The sequence below is a fragment of the Mustela erminea genome, chromosome 18 (assembly GCF_009829155.1).
Source record: "Mustela erminea isolate mMusErm1 chromosome 18, mMusErm1.Pri, whole genome shotgun sequence".
NCBI lineage: Eukaryota > Metazoa > Chordata > Mammalia > Carnivora > Mustelidae > Mustela > Mustela erminea.
The window spans coordinates 43,167,171-43,194,826 of NC_045631.1; the positions used below are offsets into that span (position 1 = coordinate 43,167,171).

General features: G+C 54.7%; 1 protein-coding gene across 3 annotated transcripts; it reads right to left on the reverse strand.

Annotated features, from left to right (window-relative positions):
- On the reverse strand, positions 1–25,960 carry MPP2 (membrane palmitoylated protein 2). 3 transcript variants are annotated; one of them, XM_032321969.1, is made up of 13 exons: positions 25,735–25,960; positions 23,181–23,244; positions 18,354–18,472; positions 8,241–8,393; positions 7,961–8,110; positions 7,376–7,603; positions 6,517–6,648; positions 6,297–6,402; positions 6,145–6,213; positions 5,756–5,917; positions 4,671–4,873; positions 4,137–4,265; positions 2,628–2,804 (listed from the first exon to the last, which is right to left on the reverse strand). In XM_032321969.1, exons 2-13 carry the CDS (start codon positions 23,209–23,211, stop codon positions 2,628–2,630), a joined length of 1,659 nt encoding a protein of 552 aa, XP_032177860.1. In that variant the 5' UTR covers positions 23,212–23,244; positions 25,735–25,960. The 3 variants fall into 3 exon arrangements, with proteins under 3 accessions (XP_032177859.1, XP_032177860.1, XP_032177861.1); XM_032321968.1 differs by lacking the exons at positions 23,181–23,244; positions 25,735–25,960 and adding an exon at positions 20,011–20,092 and having other exon boundaries at positions 1–2,804; XM_032321970.1 differs by lacking the exons at positions 23,181–23,244; positions 25,735–25,960 and adding an exon at positions 19,289–19,379.
- Positions 25,961–27,656: the final 1,696 nt, after the last annotated feature.

A 27,656-nucleotide genomic window follows, 5' to 3' on the forward strand; every position in this document is an offset into this window, starting at 1 on the left:
TGAGCCGAAGGCAGAGGCTTCACCCACTGAGCCACCCAGGCGCCCCTAGAACAAGCATCTTCTGGTGATGGGGCACGTGGAATGGGGAGATGGGAAATTGTAGAAGACATCACTGGACACAAGTCACTCTGACTTCCATTCCAGAATCGTCTGTGCTGGGCTCCCCATTCTCACCCTGTACCAAAACCATACGCCGGGCCCCAACCAAAGACAGACAGAGCCCAGAAGCCTTTGTTTTCACATTTAATCAAAGGAAAAGAAAGAAAACCAGTCAGAGCAAAAGCTCAGGAATTGGCTGAGGGAGGGGAGAGGGGAAGGGCGACAGGGCCACTGAGTGTGGACAGTGTGGGGCAGAGTCCTCATTATCCCAAGATGCCCCAAATACAAGCGTCCAGGGAAGGAGGATAGGGTCAGAGAGGTAATGTGATGGGCACACACCTGCTCCAACCCAGCCCCGGGCCAGGGAGTGAGTGGGGCTTGTGTAGGGGAGGTAGGACGCAGTTGACGGGATGAAGACAGGTGAGGAGGGGCCCAGCCCTGCCCCCCAGGCATCTCTAGAGGTGAAGGTGCCAGAAGCCAGAACAGCATCAGCGCAGGAGATCTGTCCGGCAGGGCCAGGTGGCAGCTCCTCAGCAAGGTGCCCAGCACCCTAGGCGGGGCTCCCCCACCTCCATCCGAGGATGCTCTTTCCATTAGGGGACTTCGAGGGTTAACCAAGGAGAGGGGGCTGCACCCGCAGATCCTCCACTGCTTCTACTCCCAAGCGCCCCAGGTGAGGTGGGAACTGGCAAAGGACACCACTGTCTCGGACCAGGAGGAGAGCAGCGCTTCCTCCCACTCCTGGTCCCCTTGGGCAGTGGGTAAGGGTGATGCAAGGAAGAGCTTGAATGAGGATTAAAAGAACACTGATGAAAGGGGAAAGAGGAGTATAAAGGTGACTGCATAGTGGATGCCAAGCTATGCAAATGAGATGGCAGCAGGCTTGACCTTTATATCTCATTTGCATATCCTAGGCAAATGCAAATGAGATCCCTAATATAATAAATATATTTCTAACTTTGTAATAAATATTCTGTTTCTTCTCCCTCCCCTTCCCTAGGAAATGGGCACACAGTGGTTCAGGGGCCAGCTCGGGCTGAACCTGCAGCGAAGACTGATCAGACACTCAGAGAAACTAGGAAGGACAGAGGGGCTGGCTGGCGGTGGGGTTGACAGGGTAGTCCCTGCAAGAACAGGCTCACCCCAGACGGGGTCACAGAGAGGGACAAGGGCCAGGTGCCTGGGGAAGTCTAGGACGGCATTCTTAAAAGGGATTCTCCTATCTTACACAATTGCCTTCCCCAAGGACTCGAGCGTGTCATATGGGATAGGGGGACACTAGGAGAGGGGGAGAAAGACATCCAGGGAGGGCCAAGGCCCTGGAAACTGGGATCAGGGTCTCATAAGAAATGGGGACTGATGGGGAGCCCCCAAAATAGGGCCCCAAAAAGTGACCTCCAAAGCAAAACAACCCTTTGCTTCTCTTCTCCCCAAACCGAGACTCACACACACGCAAACAGCACAAACACAGACCAGGTGGCCCGGCCTGCGGAACCTAAGCTGCGCAGGCAGAAACAGTGTGGATGGCGCCCCCTGGAGTTGCATAACAGGGAGCCGGCTAGAGCACAGAGGTCCTCTGCCAAGCCCCTGCTCCATGGCTGGCTCCCAAGCTCCTCTCTGCACCCATCCTCAGTCCCGCAGGCACACCTGATGAGAGTGGGCCCCGTGGACCCCGCCAGAGGGACCAGGATGGACTGCGGTCCTGAACAGGGAGCCCAGACGCACCACCAACCTCCCCCCCCACCATTCCCCCAGCCATGGTCCGCAGTCACAGGCTCCCTGTCACACTTCAGCTCACCCCTCCCTGCGCTGAGCCCTGCGGGGAGCAGAGCCGCCCTGCCAGGGGCACATCCGGAGAAGTCCGTGGAGAGACTTCGGCAGTGAAAAGCTGTGCAGGACTGAAGGACGGTGTGGGGTCCACTTGCGGGCGTCTGCCTCATTCCCAGGGAGCTGGGACGGCACTGCTCCCTGGCTGTGGCAGCCGGCTCAAGCTTTGGCTCCCCCAGCCTTCAAGAGGGCCCCAGGAGGGACCACTGCCCTGGACGGCCAGGCCTGCTCCCAGGGACGCGAGCCCCACAGGGAGGAGGGGCGGGAGGAGCCGGGGAATGGAATGGGCGTGGCCAGTCCGAGGGGAAAGGGCGGTTTGAGAGAGGTGGCCAGGGGCAGTGTACCTACTGGCCACAAGGCCCCAGAGCAGCTTTCCTCTTCTCTGCACTGGGCATTATGGAGGTGACTCTGACACACTCCGGGAAACAGCCTGGCCCTCAGAGAAGGACATCCGGTGGCCAGGGGGCATCGGGAGTGGGCAGCACCTGGGCACGGTAGTGCCCCATGAACACCCACCTCCTTGGCAGTGCGCGCATCTGTGTGGAACAGCTTAGGGCCCGCTAGGAGCCATTGACACCCAGGGAGAGCCAGACGGCAGGGGATGAGAGCTAAGGACCAGGACTGGGGGTCATGGCTGGGGGAGGGGATGGATTCAGGGTTCTGGGTCACAGCCCAGAGGGGTGCAGTCCCCATGAACAGTCTCAGTACACCCAGCTGACGGGCACCCACTGTGGCTCCGTCCGTAGCTTCTCCATGGCAGCCTGGAGCTCACGAAAGGTCCTCTCCAGGTTGGTGTTGACCAGGCTGAGGTCAAAGTAGTGCCCGTAGCCCCTTTGGATGCGGCTGCTCTCCTCCACGGTCCTCCTCAGGTCAGCCTCCTGCGGCACAAGGGACCCTCCCGGCCATCAGTGTCCCCCACGTTCACCCCCATCGTCGGGGGAATTGGCAGCCTTCCCTATCTGTCCCCGTTCCCCAGAGCCCAGTCATATCAAGTATGGGCTCCCCAGGCTGAGGAGGCAGGAGCCCCTCCCCACATGCCCCAGGGCGGCTCTCCGGCAACTCTGGACAGACTAACAGGTGAAAAGAGGGAAGGAAGGAAATAAACTTCAGTGAGTGCCAAGCAGGGCATACTAACTGCTTTGCAACCCGCATAATCTTTCCTGTGGCTCTGTAAGGCAGGACTCATTATTTGCCATTTCCAACAGAGAACATTGAGGTACAGGGAGGTCACCTGGCCAGCAGGTGCACAGGGTCCGCCTGACTCCAAAGTCAATGCTCCCTCCACTCTGACCAGGCGCCCTTAACCTCCACAGCCTGAGATACACCTCCCAGGCATGCCGTCACTGGGGCAACCCCAGGAACCACCACCCCACACTTAGTCAGAGCTGGGCAGCTGGTCAGGCAGGAATGCAGAGGGAACTTTGAATAATGACTTAAATAAGTCAAGGTGGGAGCTCTAGGACTGGCCCAGCTATGTCCCAGTGACCCCAGTTGGCTACGTTTGTGGCCGGGGACTTCAGCCTGGAGCCCAGCCCCGGCAGCATTTTCCAGGGCAGCCTTTTCCAGGGCAGCCTTTTCCAGGGCCTCCGCAGGACTCTGACCTAGGGCCTGAGAGCTGCAGTACCAGCTGTGGCCAGAAGATGGACCCCTGAGCCCAGAGTTCGGCAAACCCAACATCTCCCTGGGAAGGGGAAGGCTGCTCTAAAGGAGTTCCTGGTGGGGAGGTAGGTGTCCTGGGGTCCTGTAATACCTGACTGGAAGCCTCCTCTTCCCTAATGCTAACTCATCCCTCCAGCCAGACTTCCAGCCTCCAGCTTCCTCCTTCCCTTCAGCCTTTCCCTCCAGCTATGGACACCTTCACACCACCTGGTCCCTTCTGCCCACACATCTCCCACTGGCCCTCTGGACTCCCTTTGGTCAGCACTCTGTCCCCATAGAATGGAAGGAGCTGTGGGGCTGGCAAAAGCTCCTGCAGCCCAGGCTAGCCGTATCCCTGACTGTAAGACTTTGGACACTTCACTTCCTTGCCCAGACCTCTGTTTTCCCATCTATAAAGCGGGAATCACAAGTCCAAACTCACTGATACTTTGGGTGGGCCTCTCTCCCCTTCCCCGATGCCACCTTCTTCCCCTCATCTTCCCCTCATTCCCAGCCTGTCCTCTCCCCAAGGCAACCACCGGACCCCTCCCAGCATACATAGGAGCCCTCACCGTGAGCTGCTTGGTAGACACCCCACTCTCCAGGGCAGCCCGGTTCATGGCCCGGAGGGTCTCAAAGTCAGGGGCCTCGATGAACACCACGTAAGGGACAAACTCAGCTGTTCTCAGCACTTTCACTGCCTGCAGGAAGAGAAGGGGATGGGGGAGTCTATCCCCACAGACATCCTAGAAGGTTGGTGAAGGATAACTGGGTGGGGGAGGGGGGGACAGATATCTGGAAATGATGGGGAAATGGTACCTGGCATCCTGGGACCTGAGTCCCGGGGATGAACAGTAGAGGAACCACTGGCAGGTGGCTGGGGTTTGGGACACCAGAGGAGGCTAGAGGAGTGGGGGGCCTGGGAGGCTGAGAAAAAGGTTCTAGGTGCGTTGGGTCCCTAGCAGGAGCTGAGGGGTTATATGGGGGAGCTGCTTGGGAGACCAGGGCCTGGAAATATATGCGGAGTATGTGGTGGGGTGGGGGTGGGCAGCAGAGTGCACAGAGGGGAAGTGGGCAGGCTGGGAACAAGCAGGCTGAGACCCTACCTGGGGGTTGACATCCAGCACGCACACCTTGCCGGAGGCGACCACACCCCGGATGGAGTCGACGCGCGTGCCATACAGGTTGCCCTCGTATTCTCCATGTTCCAGGTAGCGTCCCGCCCGGATGTCGGCCTCCATCTCCCCACGGGACACAAAGCTATAGCCCTGGCCTTCCCGCTCCGAGTCCTTGGGCCGCCGGGATGTGTCTGGGGGAGGGAGGGCCTGAATGAACACATGCAGGCCGTGTGCCGCCTCAGACACACGTGTACATGTCTTACGGGAGCCACGCAGCCCAGCAGGTGCAGCTCCCCTCCACCTTCACTGCACTGCTGCCTTCCCATGCCCCATGCCCTCGCCCTCGCCATTGATACCCACAGATCCGACACATCCATATTGAGGCGGGGGCTCCAGAGTTCACTGCTCCAGCCCAGCTCTCTCAGATGGGGGAGCTGATGCCCAGGGGGGCAATGGGCACCCCAAAGCCACCCACGAAGGCCAAGCGGATCTGGGGTCAGCATTCAGGTTCCTGCCTCCAGGAACCAGGAGCTCTGACCACCCCTGCTGGTTCTGTCACTACATGAGGCCCTGTTTCACACGGGTTCCCAACAGGGTTTTGTTGTTGTTGTTGTTTTTTAAGATTTTATTTATTTATTTAAAAGAGAGAGAGTGAGGGCAAGGGAGTATGAGCCAGGAGCAAAGGGAGAGGGAGAAGCAGGCTCCCCCGCTGAGCAGGGAGCCCGATCCGGACCCATCTCAGGAGTCGGGGGATCATGACCCGAACCAAAGGCAGATGCTTAACCGACTGCGCCTCTCGGGTGCCCCCCCCCAACTGGGTTTTTAGCAAGTGAAACATGACAGAAGGAGAGGTAAGCCTTGCTCAGCCTACCGGGGCCACAGGTTCAAAAGAGGGCGTCCCAAACCCTCTCCGGCCTGCAGTTCCCCCATCACCCGCTGGGGGCGCACCCCCCCCTCCAAAAGTATCACTTGACTTGATGACCTGCACAGGCCCACTCAGTGAATGTTGCCCTGGCCCCTAGGGCACTCCTGCCTCCTGGCCCCCCACCCAGCAGGGCCCAGCTCCCACTCACAAGGCACTGTGGTGCCGTATCGATCCGGATCCCACATGATGAGCTTGTTCTTCAGGCTGCGCCGGCCCACTCCCTGGGCTCCGATCAGCACCAGGGTTTTCCGGCGGAAGGGGGGCATGCGGGCCACCTCCTCGTAAATGAGCAGCTCATGGCGGTCAAACTCTGAACGCAGGGAGGGGTAGTCATCAGGTTACGCGGCTGGCATGGGAGGGGCCAGGGGCCAAGGGCCAAGGGGCTGGGGCTAGGGGCAGCAAAGAGAGAGTAGGCAGGGCCCACGGACAAGACTGGCAGCATAAGCACAGGGAGGGAGAGCATGCGCACAAGTCCTTGGCGGCTGGGAGGGGGGCAGACCGTGTTGGGAGGACAGGGAGGGGGCCTCCAACACCCACCTGCATTCTTGGTAGTCAAATACATCATTCGCTTCTTTTTCTTTCCTGAAAGGCTGCCACACAGCGTCCCTGGCCACAGAGAGATGGGCGAGTGAGGCCAGGCAGGCTTGTGTCGGATCCCAGACTAGGGGTTCCAGGGAGGACCCTCATACCTGAAGTGGGTGTCAGCTCCAGGTCCCGTTTGACAAAGGCTTTCCGCTTCTCCTCCAGCAGCTGGCTGGGGATGAGCCCAGCGCTGCCCCCTTCCACATGGCATGCCTGCAAGGGATATGGGACAAAGACCTGCCCTGAGTGAGAAGACACCTCCCCAGGCCCTCACCTCGCCTCCCACCCCCTCCCACGCCACAACAGGAGACAGACACGGAGCCGCACCTGCCACCAGTTAGCGTCATCCTGGTTTACAATCTGCAGCAAGTCCCCAGCACTGAAGCGCAGGCCCGCCTCCTTGCAGGGGATGAGGCTGTCTCTTCCAGGGTCATAGTCAAAGTGGCATTTCACAAATACCTGGGCCAGGGATCACAGAAGGGTCAAAGGAAGAAGGGAAGGCTGGAGGGCAGTACCCTTCTCAGACCAGCCCCGCCCCACGTCCCCCTCCTGAGGGTGGGGGAGTGTCACACAGTCCCCTGTGTTCCCCCTACCTTCACAAAGATGCAAGAGGCTTGGGCACCGTCCCTCTCCAGGCATGATGCACCCCAGACCCACCCAGCCACCTCCCTGGGACCAGCCTCCCTTTGCATCTAGAACAAAAGGATTCAGAGTGATGGCGTCTCTGCCGGGGGTGGGGGGGTGCATAGACCCATCCACTAAGGAGAAGGCGGGATCACTGGGGAAGGGACACAATCCTGGCACATAAACCAGGATCCCTCGGTCTACTCACACCCTCCGCTTGACCCAGTGGGCTCTGGCAGATGGCTGGAGAGCCCACCGGAGAAGATGGACAGAGCAGCCAGACCCCCACAATCCACCAACCAGGAGGCAGCAAAACAGGACGCGTGGCTACCCAACGTTGCGCATGCGTGCACCCCGTTCGCATCTGCAGATGCAGGGCTGCATCCACACGGGCGCTCCTGTGGGCACCCCAGGCCTTAAATGTGCACGTGTCCCTTGCACATGTGTATGAGTGCCCACAACTAGGGCCAATGCACGAGCATGCGGGAGATGGGGCACTCTCACCCCCAGGATGTCACCCTGGCGGCTGCCCCTTGGGCCTGAGTCTGGTGGAGGGACCCACCTGGCGGGGCAGATGGGGCTCCTGGTAGCTGGGCAAGATCTTGAGGATGACGCTGCCACTGGCACTGCGCAGGAGCTCCTGCAGCGCACGGGGGTCACTGCCCACCGGCTGCCCGTTCACCTCCTTGATGATGTCGCCCACGTGCAGCAGGCCTTGCTGAGCCACCATGCCGCCATGCAGGATGCGTGCGATCACCAGCTCACCGCCCTCCACGCGGAACGTCACACCCTGGAGGGGATAGAGGGCCGGCATGATGAAGGGGCTCCAAGGGGCTCCAAGTCGGAACCTTCGGATGGGTCTCCTAAGCACCCCTCCATTCCCATCCTCACCCCCTTCTATCCCGGACTCGGCCTCGCAGAGTCCTCCTCTTCCAACTCTCTGCCCAAATTCTTCACTCAGGGGGGCATTCATGGAGGGAGAGTGGGCACTTTCTGTGCGCAGCTCAGGTGCACAGGGTCTGTGGACTCCAGGAGCTGCATGGGCCCATCTTCCTCTTCTGCCCTCTCCTGACCAGATTTGGTCCCCACCAGTTACTCTCAGTGCCCCCTCCAGACCCCCAGCCCCAGCCCCGCCTTGCAGCCTCACCAGATGCTCTCCAGCTGTCTTGCGGATGCCCACCATGCGCACTGCGTCAGGAGGTACTGGCTGGTTGCTGAAGGTGGGGTCCAGGCCAGGGCTGGGGGGTGGTGTCTCATAGGTCTTGGAGGCCACAGAGTCGTGTGTCTCCAGGAGAGACTGTGGAGGTAGTGGAAAGAGGCAAACCATGAGACAGTGTCCCATGGTCCCTTCCCATTCCTGTGCTAATGTCCTGCCAGCCCCCTCCCCGCAGCCTGCCCCAGCCCCCACCCCAGCCCAGGGCCCGAACCTGGAAGTGGGGCTCCTGGAGGATGCGCGCCAGCTCCGCGGCTGTGCTGCTCTGCTCTGCCAGCTGGGCCAGGTCCCGGAGGATCTCCTGCACGAGCTCTAGGTTGTTGTCCCGCACTGCCTCCAGCTTGGTCTCCTCCAGCCGCTCATGGGCCTGGTGGGGGGTGAGCAGAACAGGTGACACCTAAGGATCACCAAGAAGCCTGAGGTACCAAACACTGTCCCCTACCTGCTCAGATCCTGACTTCAGACCTCAACCTCCGCATGGTTTCTGACACCAGCTTCAGATGCTCGCTCACCCAGACACAAGCACACTCACACACACAGACATGCCTTGCTTTCCCCTTTCTTGCCCAAACGATGATGAGGACCCAGTTTATAGAAGGAAGAATACAAGTCCAAACGTTCATTCCCATCTTCTTGTCACAGAGGGCCATTAAAATCATCAAGCTGTCCCCAGCCCCTGGGACCTTATAAGCCTGTGAGTTCAAGGACAGCTTTTTCCACGTGACGGCACGGTCTTGGACATCCTGTACCCCAGGATGAGGAAGCAGGAGAGGTGGAGCAACTTGTTCAAGATCACAGGGACCCAAGCTTGGGTCTCCAGACCTTCAGGCCAGTGCTCCCAGCGGGGGAGGAGACAAGAAATCAGTACAATTGACCCTTGAAGAACACGAGGATTAGGCACAACAATCTGGCACCATCAAAAATTGCTATGTATGGGACATCTGGGTGGTTCAGTCGTTAAGCGTCTGCCTTCAGCTCAGGTCATGATCTCAGGATCCTGGGATTGAGCCCCGCATCAGGCTCCCTCCTCAATGGGAAGCCTGCTTCTCCCTCTCCCAATCCCTCTGCTTGTGTTCCCTCTCTCACTGTCTCTCTCTCTGTCAAATAAAAAAAAAATCTTTTTAAAAAATCGCTATGTAACTTTTGACTCCACGAAAACGTAATTAGTAATAGCCTACTGTTGGCTGAAGTCTTACGGATAATATAAACAGTTGGTTAACCATATCTTCTATGTTATATGATTATATACTGTATTCTTACAATAAAGTAAGCTAGGGAGAAGAAAGTGTTAAGAAAATCATAAGGAAGAGGAAACATATTTGAGGCACTGTACTTTATTTATTAAGAAAAATCCACACATAAGTTAACTCACAAGTTCAAACCCATGTTGTTCAAGGGTCAACAGCCTACAGTACCAGGAGAAGGCCCTGTACCTATTTGTCACTCTACCAACCTTGGGCTCCACGACAAGGTGTTGCTCTGAAAAAAGGGAAAGGCAGCCCAGCCCAGCCAGGAGAGTCATGTTAGTTGGGTCAGGAAGTAAGGAGTGCCAGGTCAGGGATATACATGAAGACTTTTTTCTCTCTGAGTCGTTTGAAAAAGAAGTCACCTCACCCCAGAGTCATTCAGCATACATCACCTAAGAACAAACAGGAGATCTGCCACATAAACTACAATCCCATATCACATGCAGGAAGTTCAACATTGAAACGCTGATATAATATAATCTAGTAGACAGTCTCTATTTAAATGTTCACTGTTGTCCCAAACATTTCCCCTTATAGATTCATTTTTGTGGGGTTTTGTTGTTGTTGTTGTTTTGTTTTTGTTTTTGTTGTTTTGTTTTGTTTGTCCCTGATGGGCAATCTCAACAAGCACCAGGTGTTACATTTCATTGTCCCATCATTTTATTCCCCTTTTTTAAAAAAATTTTTTAAAGATTTTATTTATTTATTTGACAGAGAGAGATCACAAGTAGGCAGAGAGGCAAGCAGAGAGAGAGAGGAGGAAGCAGGCTCCCTGCCAAGCAGAGAGTCCGATGCGGGACTCAATCCCAGAACCCTGAGATCATGACCTGAGCTGAAGGCAGAGGCTTAACCCACTGAGCCACCCAGGCACCCCATTTTATTCCCCTTTAATCTAGACCAGATCCCAATAACTTTTGGTCTTTCAGGACATTTTTAAGTTCAGGCAAGTTGTTTGTAAAATGGATTTTCCCGATTATATCCCCATGATTAGACTCAGGTTAGTCATTTAGGCAAGTGCTCTACATAAGCCATCTTGTCTCTTTCCCACACCTTGAGATCCTGTGACTATTCTGCTCCCCAACAATCTTTCACTGATGAATTTAGCATTCATTTATGACACCTGCCTAAGCCAATTCATTTTTTTAAAAGATTTTATTTATTTATTTGACAGAGAGATCACAAGTAGGCAGAGAGGCAGACAGAGAGAGAGGAGGAAGCAGGCTCCCTGCTGAGCAGAGAGCCTGATGCGGGACTCGATCCCAGGACCCTGAGATCATGACCTGAGCCGAAGGCAGAGGCTTTAACCCACTGAGCCACCCAGGCGCCCACCAATTCATTTTTTTAAGGGGGCGGGGAGGGGCAGAGGGAGAGAGAGAGAATCCCAAGCAGGCTCCCATGCCCAGAACAGAGCTGGATGCGGGATTGGATCTCACTGAAATCAAGAACTGGACACATACCCAACTGCACCACCAGGCCCCCCAGTCAATTCTTAAATTGGGAGTTGCAAAATGGTGATTTTCTAACGCGTTATTGCTTCTACATTTATTAGTTGGCTTTCTACTATAAGAGAGAGCTTGTCCTTTTCCCCTCTTACCCCTCTCCCCATAGCCCCCTCTCTGCATCACTATGGATTCTTTTTACCCTGTACTCTAAATCATCACCATCACTATCTTCTTTTTCTCAATTTATCCCCAATTTGTGCAGTAGGAGCCCCCAAACACACCTGCGTCCTTTTGACATTTCCCATCAGTCCTTGAGCACCTTCCTCCTTCTGCCACGGGCTCATCCTATACTTTCCCTACTCCAGGTCTGGGCTCAGCAATTTCTCCAAGGAGCTCAGATTCCTTTTGGCAGGGAATGGTATTTAGAAACCAAGATCTGGGCAACCGGTGCTCATTCCTTCTGGGGTGTCACTTATAGCCATTAGTTGATACTGATTATTCCAAATAAAATCTGAGTCTGCAAGATTTTCCTCACCTTCCCTCATTCCATATTTAATACCTTCCATTTAAAGTATTCAAATAAATAGTCACGGGTGCCTGGATGGCTCCATAGGTTAAAGCCTCTGCTTTCGGCCCAGGTCATGATCCCAGGGTCCTGGGATTGAGCCCCACATTGGGCTCTCTGCTCAGCAGGGAGCCTGCTTCCTCCTCCTCTCTCTCTCTCTGCCTGCCTCTCTGCCTACTTGTGATCTGTCTGTCAAATAAATAAATAAAATATTTAAAATAAATAAATAAATAAATACTCACATGTGGCTGTTGGCTACTGTATTAAGAAGTACAGCCTTGGGGTGCCTGGGTGGCTCAGTGGGTTAAAGCCTCTGCCTTCAGCTCAGGTCATGATCCCAGGGTCCTGGGATCAAGCCCCGCATCGGGCTCTGAGCTTGGTGGCAAGCCTGCTTCCCCCCACACCCTCACCTGCCTCTCTGCCTACTTCCAATCTCTAGCTGCCAAATAAATAAATAAAATCTTTATAAAAGAAAAAGAAAAAAGAAGTATAGCCTTAGCCTATATCTCACTTAGGGTATACAGTCAGAATATTATGAGCAAAAGTAACTAGAATTAACTCCCTTTTCTATATGGTTATGTTAACAATCTAATAGATGGATGGATTCACTTACCCACACTTAGTTTCAGAGTTAACTTTTTTCATTCTTTTTAATTTATTTGTATTTTTGGAATATGCACAACATTTACATTGTTCGAATTTTAAATCTATATAAAAAGTAAATGGAAGTAAGTCTCATTTCCAACCTCATCCCTTCTACCTCATTCACACACACACTAGAGGAGATCATTTTATTAGTTCCAATTTATTCTGTTTCTTTTCACAAAAATAAGTACAAATTTCTCTTTTTTACATAAAAGATAGAACACAATACCCACTCTTTGATTCCTTGGGGTTTGTTTGTTTGTTTAATTGGCTTGGTTTGCTCTTTGGTTTTTTACTTAACAATATGCCCTGGAAATCACTCTATGCTGCTACTTGCAGACCTTTCTTTATTATTATTATTATTATTATTATTATTATTATTATATTTTAATTACTGCATTTGACTCACTGCATGACTGGAGGACCATAATTTATTCAACCAATCTCATGGGTTTTTACATTATTTCTAATATTTCACTATTGCAAATAAAGCTGAAGTGAATAACCTGGGGCAGCTGTTGTCTGTCTATAGAGAAGTCTTCCATGTAAATTCCTGGGTCAAGCAGAAGACACAGGTTTGATTTTGTTAGATACTGACAACACTTTTCCATTGGCCTTGGGCCACTTTGTCCTCTCCCCAGCATCAGATGAGAGATTTTCCTGAAGCCCAGCCTGGACCAAGTACACAGCTAGCTAAGGGTGCAGCCAGTACCTGAACCCCAATCTGTCAGCTCCATATCCATAGCCAGAATCAGACTGCAAAGGCAGAAATTCCACACAGCCATTTCTTAGAGAGCTTTTCCTTCTGCCCTCCATGCCAACCTCTCTGATCATGGCAGAAAACAGGGAATTCTCATTTTGAGAATTATGAGCCCTGAAGTCTAGGCTCATAATTAAATAGCTCAAATACTGAAAGGAGTCCCAGAGAATGGTATGCCAGAAGGTAAAGTCACTCTTCCATCTGGAACTGATGATGTGATTTGCTTTGGTCAGTGGGACATTAGCAAATGTGAGGCAAGCAGAGCCTGGAAAGTACTTGGGACTTGGGGCTTGTCCTCCCCTGCTGCTGAGACTGCCTTGTGGAGAACCCTCCAGTGGCCCCCTCCTGGAGGACAAGAGAGCACTCCATCATAGACCTTGCAGCCTTCCCAGCTGAGACACCAGCCATGTGAAGGAGAATGTCCTAGACCACCCTGCCCCAGCTGAGCAGCCCAGACCGGCAAAACCACCCAAATGATCAAAAAGATCATGAGAAATGAAACATGGTTGTTTTAAGCCACCAAACTGTGGGATGGTTTGTTACCCAGCAGAAGCTGACTGATACATTGAACTCCTCACCTCTGTAGCTTCCACTTGTCCTGTCCCCTGGTCAGAATCTCTATTTCAGTGACCTGCCCCCTCTCCTTCATTCTTCTAGGACCCTGTCTTGCTTTGTCAACTCTCACCCTGGCCTTATCACAGGAATGGAGTCTTCCCAGTGAACTCTGGCCATGGCCAAGACTGCATTGTAACAACTCCTTATGGTTTGGAAAACACTTCTACACCCATGACATTCCCCAATGTCTCTGAAAAAGAGACATCATTATCCCCACTTTTCAGAAGAAATAACTAAAGGTCAGAGAGGTTGTCAGACATACTAAAATCACACAGTCATCCAGTGACTCTTCTGACTCCAAACCCTGTGTTCTTTCTACCTCATCTCATATAGATTAGATCACAGGCCTCCCAGCTGGCAGATGTCCCCACTGGTAACAGTTCACCTGAATTACTGAACGTCACCTGACTTGGATTCCTCACCTTGGCCTTGCCTGTTGTCGGAAACACCTGCTACTGGATCCAAGTCAGCCTTCCCAGATGTCACCTACTGGCTAGGGCTGCAGCTGTCGTCTGCAGCCAACCCCACGGACTTATGATCTGTTAGCCATATGTGACTTCCCTCCAGAGCCTTTCCTTCTGGATTTGTCTCCTGAGGCCCTTCTCCTCCCTGGTCTTAGATCTACTCAGCCCAGCCCTTCCCACACTGTCTGCACAACCCCATCGGAGAGAGGCAAGTTCCACTCCACAAGAGTAAAGGAAGGGGATTAATAGCTATTATTAATTCCTGCTTAACTATTCCTGAGTTTATGGGCCACTTCACCAAGAGAACCAAGGTTTTACTGCTGGATCTTTTTACAAATGGATCTGAGTACTTATATCTGTTAGGTTAGAACTGTGTCTCTATACATATAATCATTAAAATTGATGAGGAGTACAAAGTAGGTCCCAATGTCCAAAACAAGTCATGGGGTCAAGTCCAGATTGAAGAATGGAGAAACTCTACCTTTTGGTGAGGGAAGTGACCAAGGCCCACTGCAGAGGGTTACACGTATAGGGATGAGAGGGGTTCTTACTGAGCTCAGATGGTCTTTTTGGAGATGCACTTCTTGCTTGTCTCACAGCTCAATGGAGAGAAGTCACAGGGTCCCCCTAGCCCGTCAGCCTCTTACTGGGAGTCTCAGTATTGAAGAAAGGTCCACACCACCTTCTACTGTGCTTTATGCATCTGAAACCATCCTGGGAATCTCCTCAGAGGAAATTCTCACCAGCTTATCCCCAAGATGAATTCTGGAGAAGAGAGTTTATGTCTACCGCCTGATCTGGCTAATTCTAGGTTAGGCTGTACAGGGAGGTCCCAGGGCAATAGATTTGGACCCCCTCCGGAGAACAAACTCTCCGGCAGTTCATTCCCACAGCCTCAGTGCTGTATCTGCTACTCGGTGATCACGCCATAGATACTCATCAAAGCGAAGACAGATGACTGAGTGAGGGACAGTCATCCAGCCAGCAATCCCATCACTGGAGAGCTGTCCAGTGGACCAGACAAAGACACCGAAGAACACCACTGAGGGCAATCATGCTTTGGAGGGGCACTTCCAATCCTGAGATTCTGCCTTCCTGAAAGCTCCCTCTTTCACTGGCTGTCTCACTGTAGAGGCAACATCTAACAGGACCCAGAGGTGACATGGTCTAATAAATTCTACTCTGAAATCAGCTTTGGCAGGTTACAGGTGGAGAGGGTCAAAATGTGTATATTCAGCAATGCCACTGCCATGTGTCAGCCCTAGAGAGACTCTCACACATGTGCAGAAGCAGAGAAATGCAAGGATGCTCCCCACAGCGCCACTCTGAATAGCGGGGAAATCAACAAGGCACGTTCTTGTACCTGTCTCTCAGTAGAACCAATAAATAAATACTCTGTTTCATATACTGGAACACCACACACGGAGCACTTGGGTGGCTCAGTTGGTTAAGCCTCTGCCTTCAGCTCAGGTCATGATCCCACAGTCCTGGGATTGAGCCCCACATCGGGCTCCCTGCTCGGTGAGGAGTCTGCTTCTCGCTCTCCCTCTGCCTGCCTCTCTCCCTGCTTGTTCTCTCTCTCTGTCAAAATAATCTTTTAAAAAATAAAATAAAATTAATCTACCTGTATCTCCATCTATACTTATGTCAGGAATCATGTTACTTACATAAACTAGAACTCTCCCAAACCTAAGCGGCTCACGCTATCATTCCATTAGGGAACATTTAAAATCCCATATCCTAGGGATGGATTGTGTACATCTGAACACATCGGTAGGCAAGACAGGCAAACATTCAGGGGTGGGACGTCATCTACCTCAAGCCAGGGGTCACCTGTGGGGACGGAAAGCAGTGGAAGTGGGACTGAGGAGGGGTACCAGTGGCATCACACTTCCTTTTTTTTTTTTTTAAGATTTTATTGATTTATTTGACAGACAGAGATCACAAGTAGGCAGACAGGCAGGCAGAGAGAGGGGAGGGGAAGAAGCAGGCTCCCTGCTGAGCAGAGAGCCCAATGTGCGGCTCGATCCCAGGACCCTGGAATCATGACCCGAGCCGAAGGCAGAGACTTAACCCACTGAGCAACCCAGGTGCCCCGGCATCACACTTCTTCTTTCTTATAAAGACATAGCAAGAATGCAAGAAAGTGGGGTCAGCATTCCCATCCTGGAGATGATACTCAGAGAGCTGTTCGGTTTTTTCCTACACTCTCTGCATTCATTCATTGAGCAAATATTCCATGAGCACCTACTCTGTGCAAGGCACTGTTCTTGGCCCCTGGGGACACAGGCAGACATGCCCCACCCTGCTGGAGCTCACACTCTCTTTGTTTGAAATGCTGGATCCCTTATTTTTATTTTTAATCCATGAGTACAATCCTTGACCACTGAATGGAAAGCGCTCTGCCTTTCTCCAATCCCCTCCCCACCCCACCCCAGTCTGCTCAGTTTTCTCCTCCCCAGAACATTCCACTTTCACCTTCTGCCATTAGCAACCTCCCTGGGTCTTCAGCCATTGCACGCGTAGTGGGACCAGGCTATGTCCCGGGGACAGAGCGTCCCCTGAGCAGCTCTCTCCCTCCAGTAAGGCCTGGCCCCCCTCCACACCCCATGCCAGAGCTGGTCACAGCCATCCTGTGACAGAGTCCCCCTCTCCACCCTGTGGAAAAGCTGCCACCTGGCTACCTTCTCCGCTGTCTCATCACTGTCATCACCAACTTCCTGGCCACCCCACCGCCGTTTCCTGAGACCCTGAGCCCGCCTCCATCTTGTCCCACCCCGATGCCTGCCATACTCTAGATTTCAACGCCAGCTACATGCAAACCTTCCATTTCTGGGCCTCTTGCATGTTGCTGACCTCCCTGCCTGCCGCAGCTACACCCTAAATTGTCACGTCATCCCCCAAAGCCGTCCTCCTTGGAAATCTCCGACCTCCCTCTCTCTGAACTCTGCCTTCTCTTCCAGCTACCCACTCTCTCCCCAAACACTTGGTGACCTCAGAGAGCCCCCACCCTTCACTCCATTTTCTTCCTGCCTCTCTGCTGCCAGTCCCCCTCCCCATCCCTCCCAGGGATACTCTGAGCCACCTCCTCTCCCCTGTCCCCTTCATGCTGTCCCCATGTCTCAGCCTTCACAGCCAACACCCAGCACATACCTGGACCAAAGTCACACCCTTTACTCCCAGCATCCCAGGACTGAATCACCCCCACCCTAGAAAGTCAGGCACCTGCCACAGTCAGTCTGGGGCTCTGTCAATCCTGCTCCCCGGCTTTGGTGGGGTCCCTCTCCCCTCCCTTCAGTGATTAGTTGAGTCTTCATTTCCAAATGCCCCAGTTCAACCCTGATCTCTGATTTCCAGCATACAACGCCCCCCCCCCCCTTTTCTGGAAAATCTGAGCAAGTAGACAGGATTCCCTGCAACTCCATTGCCTCTACCCCAGGAAAGGGGGCACCCTTCTATCCACCCCCACCCCTCCCAACCCTGCCTCTGAACCTTAGCCTCATACCTCCCCTGCGTAGAATCCTGAGTGCCTTGTTACCCCCACCCCTCACCTTCCACACCGAAACACCCTGCCAATTCACTTCCTAAATACTTCTTTCGTCCTCTCCTCCCTTAAGCGCAAAGGTTTACCAGAAGTCTAGCTCAGGGTCATCCCCAACTCTGGCCTTTCCTGCTCCAGCCATGACCCTACAACCACCCTCCATGGGGCTGCCAGAAGGATGCTCCGAAAACATCCATATCCTATCATCAAACCCCCACTTGAAACCCACGAAGCCACCTCCTCTCCCCTGTCCCCTTCATACTGTCCCCTACGTTTCAGCCCCATGAAGAGGTCCATGTCATTTACAGAACATAACAGGACAAGGCCCAAGCTCCCAGCACAGCTCCCAGTGCCCTCCACAACCTGAGAGCATGTCTGCAGCTTACACTCCCTGTCTCAGACCTGAAGCTTCAGCCTCACACCTGCCCTTATGTCCCTTCACAGACCTCTGGCTTTTTCTCACCTCTGTTTCTGCTCAAGCTCTTCCACTGGCCCCAAATGCCCTCCCCCTCCTCCTCAGTCTTTCAGATTCAGCTCAAGGGGCCCTTCTTCCAGGAAGACTTCCCTGGCTACTCCAGACCAGGTTAGACATCCGCCCTTCACATTCCCAAAACGCCTAGCGCATCTGCCTCCAGCAGAGCCACTATCAAAATGCTTAAAAACTTCTCTCCTAGTGAGTTTCTCCCCCACCTGATGCACATGGCAAGTGACCTTAAAAAGACATCTGCACAAAATGCCCAAAGGCAGAAGGGACAGGCAGGATGAACTCTTGAAGACTCCAAGGTATAGGCACCAATCACATCCTCCCCCCTCCAAGCTGGCAGTCATCCCATCCACCTGGGCATGTCCACACTCTCACTGGCCAGGTATGGGGTTGCCCACCACCTGCTGTCCAGCAGACTCATTACCTGGGCAGGGATATTGTCACAGAGTCCCTCCACGGGGGGTCTTCTGGGCCACATGCCCCTTTCCCAAGCACCCTATGGCCAACACCCCATAAACTCCCTAGGCACAGTGCCCTCGTGCCCACATCCCTGCAGTACTATACCTTGGCCAGGGATCTCACTATGGGACTTTCCATAATGCCTCGAAGGAAGATCAGGTCCAGTTCTGCAGCCCCCGTGGCATTGGGGAGTGATCCCAGGTTGTCCAGGACTTGCTGCATGGCTGGGGAGAAGCGGCAGGTGATGAGACACAGGAACTAGTGGGGCACAAGAGCAATCACCCCTCCTCTCCCATGTCCAGCAGAAGACGGCCTCTCTCCAGCAGCCCCTCCCCCCTGCCCAGCTCAGGCACTCCCGGTCCCTGAATGTCCAGGGCTGGGGTCTAAGGTAGGCAGGGAGTCAGTTTCCTTGAGCTGGTCTCTAAGCCCTAGGTAATGCTAGCCTAGGCAGGTGGGAGGGTTTGGGAATCAGGAAATGGACTCTGACGTGGGAAGAGGGGAGAAAGGGAAGCACTTGTCAGGTTCCAGGTTCTGCCCTGAATCAGAGAGCCACAGACTCCTCACATGATCTCTGGATGGGCTGAAGTCCCAGGACTCAGCCACCTGCACCTAGGGGGCTCAGGGATAGGAGAGACAGTACTTGGAGCGTGTCCCTGAATGCAGGCCCAGAGTCAAGCAGGCAGTCATGCAGGAGGTCAGAGCCTGTACAGTGCGCTGTACAACAGCAGCACTAATTCCGCATGGTTTTTCAAAAGTCATGGTCCCTCACTGGCCTCAGTCTTTCCCTCCTGTAAAATGGGTGAGTGGAACTGGACAGTGTCTACAGGCCCTTCAGCTCAGTCAGAGAGTGATCTATTAATGTTGAGAAGTTAATATAGATCATAGGAAGCCAAAGCTACGGCCCAGAACATCGACAGGAGCTGGGGAGACAGGCACCTGGGGGAGCTGTGGGTGCCAAAGGGCAGAGATTAGACCAAGTCAGCCCAGGGATCAGCAACCCCTCAGCCTGCCATGGGACATAACCAAGGACATGAGAATACCTGACACAGCTATGGCAGTGGCTGCTGAGATCTGAGATGGGCCTTGTCTGTATGCACCCACGGAGGTGGGAGCTCCTAGTTGTGGCAGGTTCTGGGGGGAGGAAGGGAGAAGCAGAGTGTGCCCAGCTGGGGGCAGAGATGGGCAGGGGGTATCATTACTCTGCCACCCATCCACCCACGCCTGCATCTACATAACAGAGCTCAATCCGTGGAGGGGGGCGGACACAGTCCCTGGCTCCTCTCACTACTCTTGTCAGAACCCCCTCCTCCAGGAAGGAACAGGGATGGGGAGGAGGGGGCACTGAAACTGGAGAAGCAGACATGGCTCAGGGAACCCCCCCTCAACCCCTCCTTCTCCAGAAACAACATCCAAGCCCGCCCTCTAGATCCCTCCTGCCCAGGCCTGGGCTTGGTATTGATCAGACACCAGCAAGGCCTTTAGAGGCCTCAGAAAGAAACCAGGGCAGGGACCCTTCCCACTCTGCCAGGGTATCGTGGGATCCACCCTCCCCAGCCATCCTCACCTACAGATTCACAAGCCTGTCAGCCTTGGAGGAGGACAGAGCACGGGGGAGTGAGGGCCCTCTGCCCAGGCCAGTTCCCTTAGGTTCCCGAGCGCCCGCTCCCAGGGGACCCTCTCCAGATGCCCAAACCCTGAGGAACGAGGGTAGATGAAGGGGCCAGCTCTCCCCGCACAGCCTCCCCGCCCCACCTTTCCCTACCTTCCCTCTGGAGATCGGCTTCCTCAGAAGAGCCCAGGGATACACCCTCCAAGGAGGCCCCACTGCCTGGGCTGCCCGCCATGGCTGCCCCCCACACCCGGCTCCGGGGGCTCCACGAGTAGCCTCTACACAGCTGTCGCTGCTCTGCCAGCCCGAGGGGGGCCGCGCTCGAGGAGGCGGGACTCGGGGGAAGCGCCAGCTGCGGGATCAGCCAATAGCAAGGCTGAGTCTCCCTGACCGCCTTGCTGATTGGCCAAAGCCCCAACGGGAGCAGCCGGGTGGGGAGGGGGCGGTGCCAGAGCCGAGAGTGGGGCGGTGGCAAAGAGTCCCGGTCCTCCCGGAGCCTGATCGCACCTTGCACCCGGTGTTCGCACCCGCGGGGGTCCGGAGGGGGCGGCTGAGGGGAGGTTTGCGGGGCAAGGGGTTAAGGCTGCCGCCCCTTCAGAACGGAGGCGGTGCTCAGAGACCCCCTTCTTAAAGCCCAGCTGTGGGAAACCCAAGGCGGGGTGCGGATTTGGCACCGGCTTGTTCCCGCCCCCCTCTTCTGGAAGTCTCTCCTCTAAAACCCGCATGCCACTTCCTCCTCTTGCCCTCAGACCTCTACGTTCCTTCTCCAGGCCCAGTTTCCTTTACAATGACCTCCTCAGAATCAAAGGAAGCCCCCGAGAATGACTCTCAGCCCTCCGCAAGGAGCAGGGGCACCACTGTGGCATGGGACAAATACCGCAAGCCCCAAATGCCTCCCCCACCTGCTAGCCATGGGGAGGGAGGCGTGGGGGGCGGGAGGAAAAGGAGGGGAAGGGAGCGGCCTCCCGGTCTGACCCCATAACGCAGCAGTGGCCCCTCCCCTCCCCCATCTCACATTGGCTCCTCCCCTTAGGTTAGGGATGGTGACTGGTGGGCAAGTCAGGCATCTTGGAAGGGAAAAGGTGAGGATGCATTCTCGCAGCATGGAACCCGGTGGGCAGGAGCATAGAACTTGGTAGTTACCCCAGCCCAGTGCCTCCATTCCTCTGACACCCTGTACCCATGAGGACACCACCAGCTGAGGCTGCCACCAGACAGCCATTCCCAGAGGAGTGGCACCAGGTCGAAATGCACCCCTGGTTGCCATGGCAGCAGGAGGGATTACACACCAGGACATTAACCCAGGGATGCAGGAGAGATTTAAAGGGACAGCTTCACCTCAAAACGGCCCGCTTTGATTCAAAGAAAAGAGGGAGTCAAGTAAAGAGGGCAGAGTGGGCAGGGCTCCAGGCCTGAAAACTCCAGGGGCAAGTTCTCTGAACACTCAGCCAATGCCATGGCCCACATATCCCCCAGCCTGTCCCCCACCCTCAGGAAAGGGCCCCTCCACTTTACTAGAAGGATAGGTGGGTCTCTCTGCGAGAGTACACTCACACCATCTCCCCTCCGCAATGACAATGGCTGTGTTGAGTCATAGGAAAGGGAACTGTTGGCTTCACTCTGCAGGTCGCAAGGCTCCAATCTCCCTGGGAAGGGAGCGGGGAGAGGGAAGGTGACCCTGACCTCAGAGGTGGGTGACTCTGACCACAGCTGCCTCTCTTATCAGGCCTATAGGAAGTGTAATGGCCATCAAATTAGAAGAAGTAGACCCATTATCAGATTTTTGAGGCCGGGAGCCAATTCAGCCTAGGGTGGGCGCAGGGAGGGCTGCCTGCAGGAAGAGCCAAGAGGCTCATAGCTTGGGTCACACATCATCTCTTTACAGAAGAAACTCAGGATCCAAGAGGTTAAGCAGCTTGTTCCTATCCTCCTTCCTTTGGATACAGGAAGGCAGAAGTAGCTGATGACATAACACCCAGGGGATCAGGGGCCCCAGGGGTCCTCAGAGGAAGCAGTCGAGTTCCCTCTTCCCTTGTCCCTTGCCCCTGGCCTCCACTCCCTGCCTGGTCCCCACTGCACCCCCATCAAGCCCCCATCAAGTGGCCTGTAGCCAGGGAAATCAAATTCTCCTCCCTCTACAGCCCTGCCAGGCACTATTAATGGGTTTACTGGCCAGCCCCAGATTGAGAGGCCTTTAATCACAGGCTCAGAGTTGGACTTAATTAACCCCTAAGCAGCTTACAGTGAGGCCCAGGCAGACCGGAGCAGGGGAAGAACCCAGGGGGCTCAGCATGCCGGACACAAGGTAGGAAGCACTGAGCCCTCCAAGGCCTCCAAGGCCACCAAGGCTGGGGGACATTAGTACAGTTCCTCCACTACATGGAGAAAAGGTCTTGGGGGGGGGGGCAGGCAAGGGTGCCACAGTTTAGGGTCTGGCCCACCCACAGCAGCCTTCACTTTCCTAGTTCACTTTCTCGAAGGGGAGGGACAGGGGAGTTACTCTAACCAAACTGGGAGGCCCGGAAACTGGGAGGCCCGGAATATCTTGCAGAGGCAGCAGCAAGGCCTGGAGCAAAGGACTGGACTGCCGGGGCAGGAAGCACCCAGGCAGGGAAACATCAGACAAATCAGAGCAAAACCAGAGCAGGCTGTGGTGTGAGGGCCCATAGCCTCCAGCATAGGGAACTTCACCTGGTAGGGCCCTGACTGCACATGGGGTCCATGAATATACTTCCCGAGTCACAGCTTTAGAGTGTCACATCGACCTCTTTATAGGAGAAGAGACACAGCCTCCAAAAGGCTAAGAAATTTGCCCCTGAGGCTTCCTAGCTCATCTGGGCGACCAGCTCCCTTGCCCCACAATCTCCCAGAGAAGCAAGTCCAGGCTTCCTCAGCTGGCATTCTCCACGTGCAACTCCGAGCGTCCCAGGACACAGCCCCAAGCCCTTCCCTGGCACAGGCTGCTTACTAATCTGGTGGCATCAGGCTGTCCTCCAACCCCCAGCCATCCTCCAAGGGCCCCTTCCTAAGGGCCACCTCACCAAGGAGTCTGGCCCCAGGCCATTGCCCTGGGCAATACTGGGGATCATCTCCTGCCCCCCACAGAGGTGAGTGGAGCTGTGTCTCCGGCCCCACCCTTGAGCAGGTGCAGCAAAGCCTTGGAAGCTGCCTAAAGGAAAGGCTGAGTAGCAGGATGGAGGTGGGGGACAGTTCATCCTTACCGGTGACTGTGGGAGTGCCTCACCACTGCTCTCCACCCTCAAGGCCCTGCCTGGCACTCTCCGAACCACGGATACAAACAGACATCCTCAACCCCTTCTTACCAGACTCAGAGTTGGTGGCGGCAACTGGCATGGTGAGGTCTTGGAGGGCTCTGAAATGTCTCTCCTAGAGGAGGGGAGAGAAAAGAATGAGAAAGCACAATGGCAAAGCAATGAGGGAAGGAATTAGGAAGAGCCTCCCCTTGGGATGAGGGCATTCATTCCCTAGAGGCAGCAGGATCCCACAGACCTGGAAGGCAAGAAGAGAAGATATCACGTGCCCCTTTCTCCAAGAAGGAGGGGAGGAGGTTCAGAGAGGTTAATTGCTTTGCCCAAGGTCATGAAGCTAATAAAGAGAGCCACATGGAACACCCAGGTTTTATGACTTTAAAAAAAAATTATGTTTCTGTCTGCCATTTGTCCTTTATTTCTTTGGGGGGTGGTCTGAGTCCGGAATCTGAGTCAAAAGCCAGAAAGATGGGCATTCCCAGACTGTAAGCTCCATGAAGTCAAGAACTACACCTGTTTTATTTTGCTTCTGGATCCCAAACCTAGCCAGTGTAGGTGCTCTACAAACATGTGTGTGTGTGTGTCTGGCTGGCAGAAATGAAGTCATACTTTCCAGAGGCCTCTCTGACTTCCACTTTCTCCATTTGCCCCTTCTTAGTCCAGAGCTGGGACAAGAAAATCAGGGGGCTCCCTATTCTCCAGGGGAGGGTACAGGAGGGATACCCACTACCCTTCTTCCCTTTGCCTTCCTGGGCACTTGCTACTGGAGAAAACCCTAATTCCCAGTTGCTATGACAACTAGAGGCAGTGGCTCACAGCAGGGGTGGGGGAGAAGGGGGAAGCAGCTGGCAGTGCCCACTTTAGGACCGAATGCCTGCTGGGCCCTGGGGGGCAGGGAGTCACAACTTCCTCTCCCCCCCAAAAAAAGGATTCCACCCAGAGGGATCATCACCAGGTTTTAAGAAAACCCTCTCTCTAGTCCCATCCCTTCCACCCCCAGACCAGAGCTGGTCGGTCATCTGAGCTCAAGTGGCAGAAATCACAAAGGTTGGGGGATGACTCCCCTTCTTCCTGGGTCTTCCCCTAAAGACATGAAGAAAGGTGTTTTCAGGGAAAAGAAGGGCACCCTCTGTCAGGCTAGCACCAAGGCTGGAAGAAATGCCCAGGATCTGCTGTGCCAGCCAGTGCCCCTGTGCCCACCCCTGCTGTGCCTTCCCTCCTCCCCCATCCAAAGTCCTGACCACCTGGAACCTGGAGCCTTCTCCTGGCTGATGCTGTTCTCCCTGACTGTTACTGGCAGAGCAGACCCCAGACATCCGCCTTCCTTAGAGACTGGAAGGTGAGAAGAGGCAGGGAGGATCCTGTCCCCTGGAGTCTTGCCCAGCCTGCCTGGGTTTTTCTCTGGGTAATCAGTTCCCACAGCCTCGGCTAGCTCTTCCCCACCCCCACCCCGGCCTCTGGGAGGGCGGGGCCTGGCTTGTGCCCACAGGAGAACAGCAGTGCCAGGCAAGCCAGTCTGGCTACGGGCCAAGGCCCGGGGCCCAGGCTTCGGGGAATGCGCACCTCGGCTTCCAAAAGCCTGGGCCTCGGTGCCCTCTCACCCCTACCCCCAGACTATTCACACTATCCAGGGTCAGCAGGTGATGCGGACCCGGAGCGAAAGGGGGAGGTTCCCTCCAACGTCCCTCCCATCCACCCCTCCATTAATACCCATACAAAGAGATGTTGGAAGAGAAAGGTCTGACAAAGGCGCTTTGAAGACCGACAGGTCATGGGGAGGGGTAGACAGACGGAGGGATGGGGGCGTCCAGAGACGTGCGGACCTGCACGCACGGACAATCGGATAGCCCCCGCCCCGAGAGCCGGGCCCTAAATGGCTGGGCGCTAGGACCTGGCGGAAGGGGGGCGTGTTGCGAGCCATCAAAGAAGGCTCTTTGCGAGCGCGCCCGCGGGAGACCAGGGGATGAGGTCACTGAATGATGTCCCCCCGCCCCCGTGCTCACTCTCCCCAGCCCCCCCCCCGTGTTAGTTGACCTAACTTTCTGACCTCGGCTCTTCTCTCCTGGCACCGATCCCCTCTCAGGTCTCCAGACCCTAACCTTGGCCCCCGACCCCGACCCGGCCCCCCCACTGCCTGGAAGGGGAAGAAGCAGTGCCCCCCTTCCCAGGACCCCCTCCCAGGGAAGGTTGAGGTGTTGGCCTCCCAAGGGGTCTGGGGGCGGCCACCGGGACCCACGCAACCTCTGTCTCGCGCCCCCAACCCCCGGAAGCGCTAACAGCGCTGTTCTTACGTAATGCCCGGCTCCAAAGTCCCCCGAATCCGCACAGCCCCCGAAGAGGCCTCGCGGATATCGGAGCTTCGCCACCAGCTCTGTGCCCGATGTCACTTTGGAGCCCTAACCGCTCCGACCAGCATCAAGAAGCAGCGGGGTTTGATTTTTCTCTAGACGCCCCCGAGAAAGGAGGGTGGCGGGCGGTGGGGAGGGAGGGGACCGGCCTGAAGGAAGGGGCCCGGGGAGACCCGACCCAGAGAATAGGGTTGTGCCTGGACGAAGAGAAAGCAAGGGCCCTGGGGTGGGCGCTGGCCCGGGAGTCGGGGGGCGCCTACCTGCGCCCCGGCAGCCCCTAGCTCGTTGCGGCTCCAGCGCAGCCCGGCGCTCCGCGTTTATTGCTTGTCAATCGTTACCCCGGCTCTTAAAGCGGCAAGGCCTCCTCTGCGCGAGGGGGCGGAGACCGAGAGGCGAGAGGAAGGGAGGGGGGCTCTGGATACCGAGGGAAAAGCCGGAGAAAGTAGTCTTTCCGTGCAGCTAGAGGGTAGGCGGGGAGGTGGTGGTTTGGGAGAAACCGCACAGCCCAAGACCCCCTGCTCGCTTTGCACTGGGGGAAGCCCGAGCTAGGACCCGTTCCAACGAGCGTCCCTTGGCGCCCAGCGATCCCTTAAAAGGGCGATGGTGAACGATTACTCCGCTCCCTTCTCTCAGTTTAGAGCCACTTTTCAATTCCAGATCTGCCTCACCTTTCCAGGTTATCCCGTTTCCCAATTGGGAAAAGGAACCGGAGGAGTTGAGAGAGATCCCCTAGGGGCATTCCCATAGGGTCTCAGGCTCAGGGGGCAGTTTGGAAGGACTCCAATGGGGGAAGAGTGGGATCCCAGGCTCTCTGGAAGAAGACAGGGGAAACGTCTTTGAGAGAGAGTTCGAGATCTTATTTTAGGTTCGGATCAAAGAACAGGTCCATACCCCTGTTTAGGGAAAGAAGTAATTCTCTATCCTTCTTCAGAGTCCCATCTCAAGAAGTGAAGTAAAGTGTTAAACCCAGTTAGGTGTCTGCCTTCACCAGGCTCAGCTCCACCCCAGACCTGCTTGTAAAAGATAGTGTATGGCCTTGGAATGCTTGTAGGTTCAGCCTGGAGACCATCCTTCGCTCAGACAGCCTAGCATATGCGGGCCAGCCCCAGCACTTCTCTGACCTCAGTGTCCACCACCCGCTCTGTCTTCCAGAATATGCAGAGATCATCCCTCTTTCTTGCTAGCTGAGCTCCTAAGACCAGAAGTGGACCTCAGCTCCTAAGACCAGAAGACTGGCTGGCTCAGTCGGTGAAGTCGGCTTTTGATCTCGGGGTTGTGAGTTTGAGTCCCACTTCAGGTGTAGAGATTACTTAAAAACAAATTTGTTGTTGTTGTTGTCGTTGTTACCTGGGCTCCAAGTCCATCATGAGGGCTTGAACACACGACCCTGAGACCAAGAGTAGCATGCTCTACAGCCAGGCACCCCCAAAATAAAATCTTTTTTAAAAAAGAAATAAAAGAAAGGAAAGAAGGAAGGGAGGGAGGAAGGGAGGAAGTGGACTGCCACCTGGAAACTTGCTTGGAAATCTCAGAAATGGGTTTGACTTAGGAATCCATCCTGGAAGTGGAGGACTGGTCCCCGGGACCCCAAGAGACTCAGTTCACCCCTGAGCTCTAGAGGGCATAAACTTGGGTATACAGATATAGGGAAAAGCCATGAAAAAAAAAAAAAAAAGCCATAAAACCTTTCTGCTGAAAGGCCTGGCGCTTCCTCGCTCTTCCCGCCTTACTGAAGGAGAAGCGACCCCAGATGGTGGAAATTGGAATTGCAGGTTCTGTTTCCAACCCGAGGTTTGCGGGAGCACACTGTTTCCAACCCTCTCCCCAGCCCTCAGACCAGAAGATCCACCTAATTCACCTCAGGAAACAAGCCCTCTTCCCATTATGAAGGCCACTCACCAGTGTCACCTGTCCACCTCTGGGCAGAGAGAGAATCACTCACCTAATTACGTTTGATTGGGAAGTGGGAGGATCTTGAATCCCTCTGAAATACTAATTACTTCTCAATCAGGCAACTCTTTAAGCCACAGCAATCCACAGCAAACCTTCAATTTCACCAAGTATCCCCAAGACAAGGTGGAATCCCAGATTCTGGACCACTAAGGAGGTGTAATCCAATTTTATTCTTACAAACTGCCTTCCCCACCCACACTCCCAGTAACTGTCAGTCAACAAGTATCAA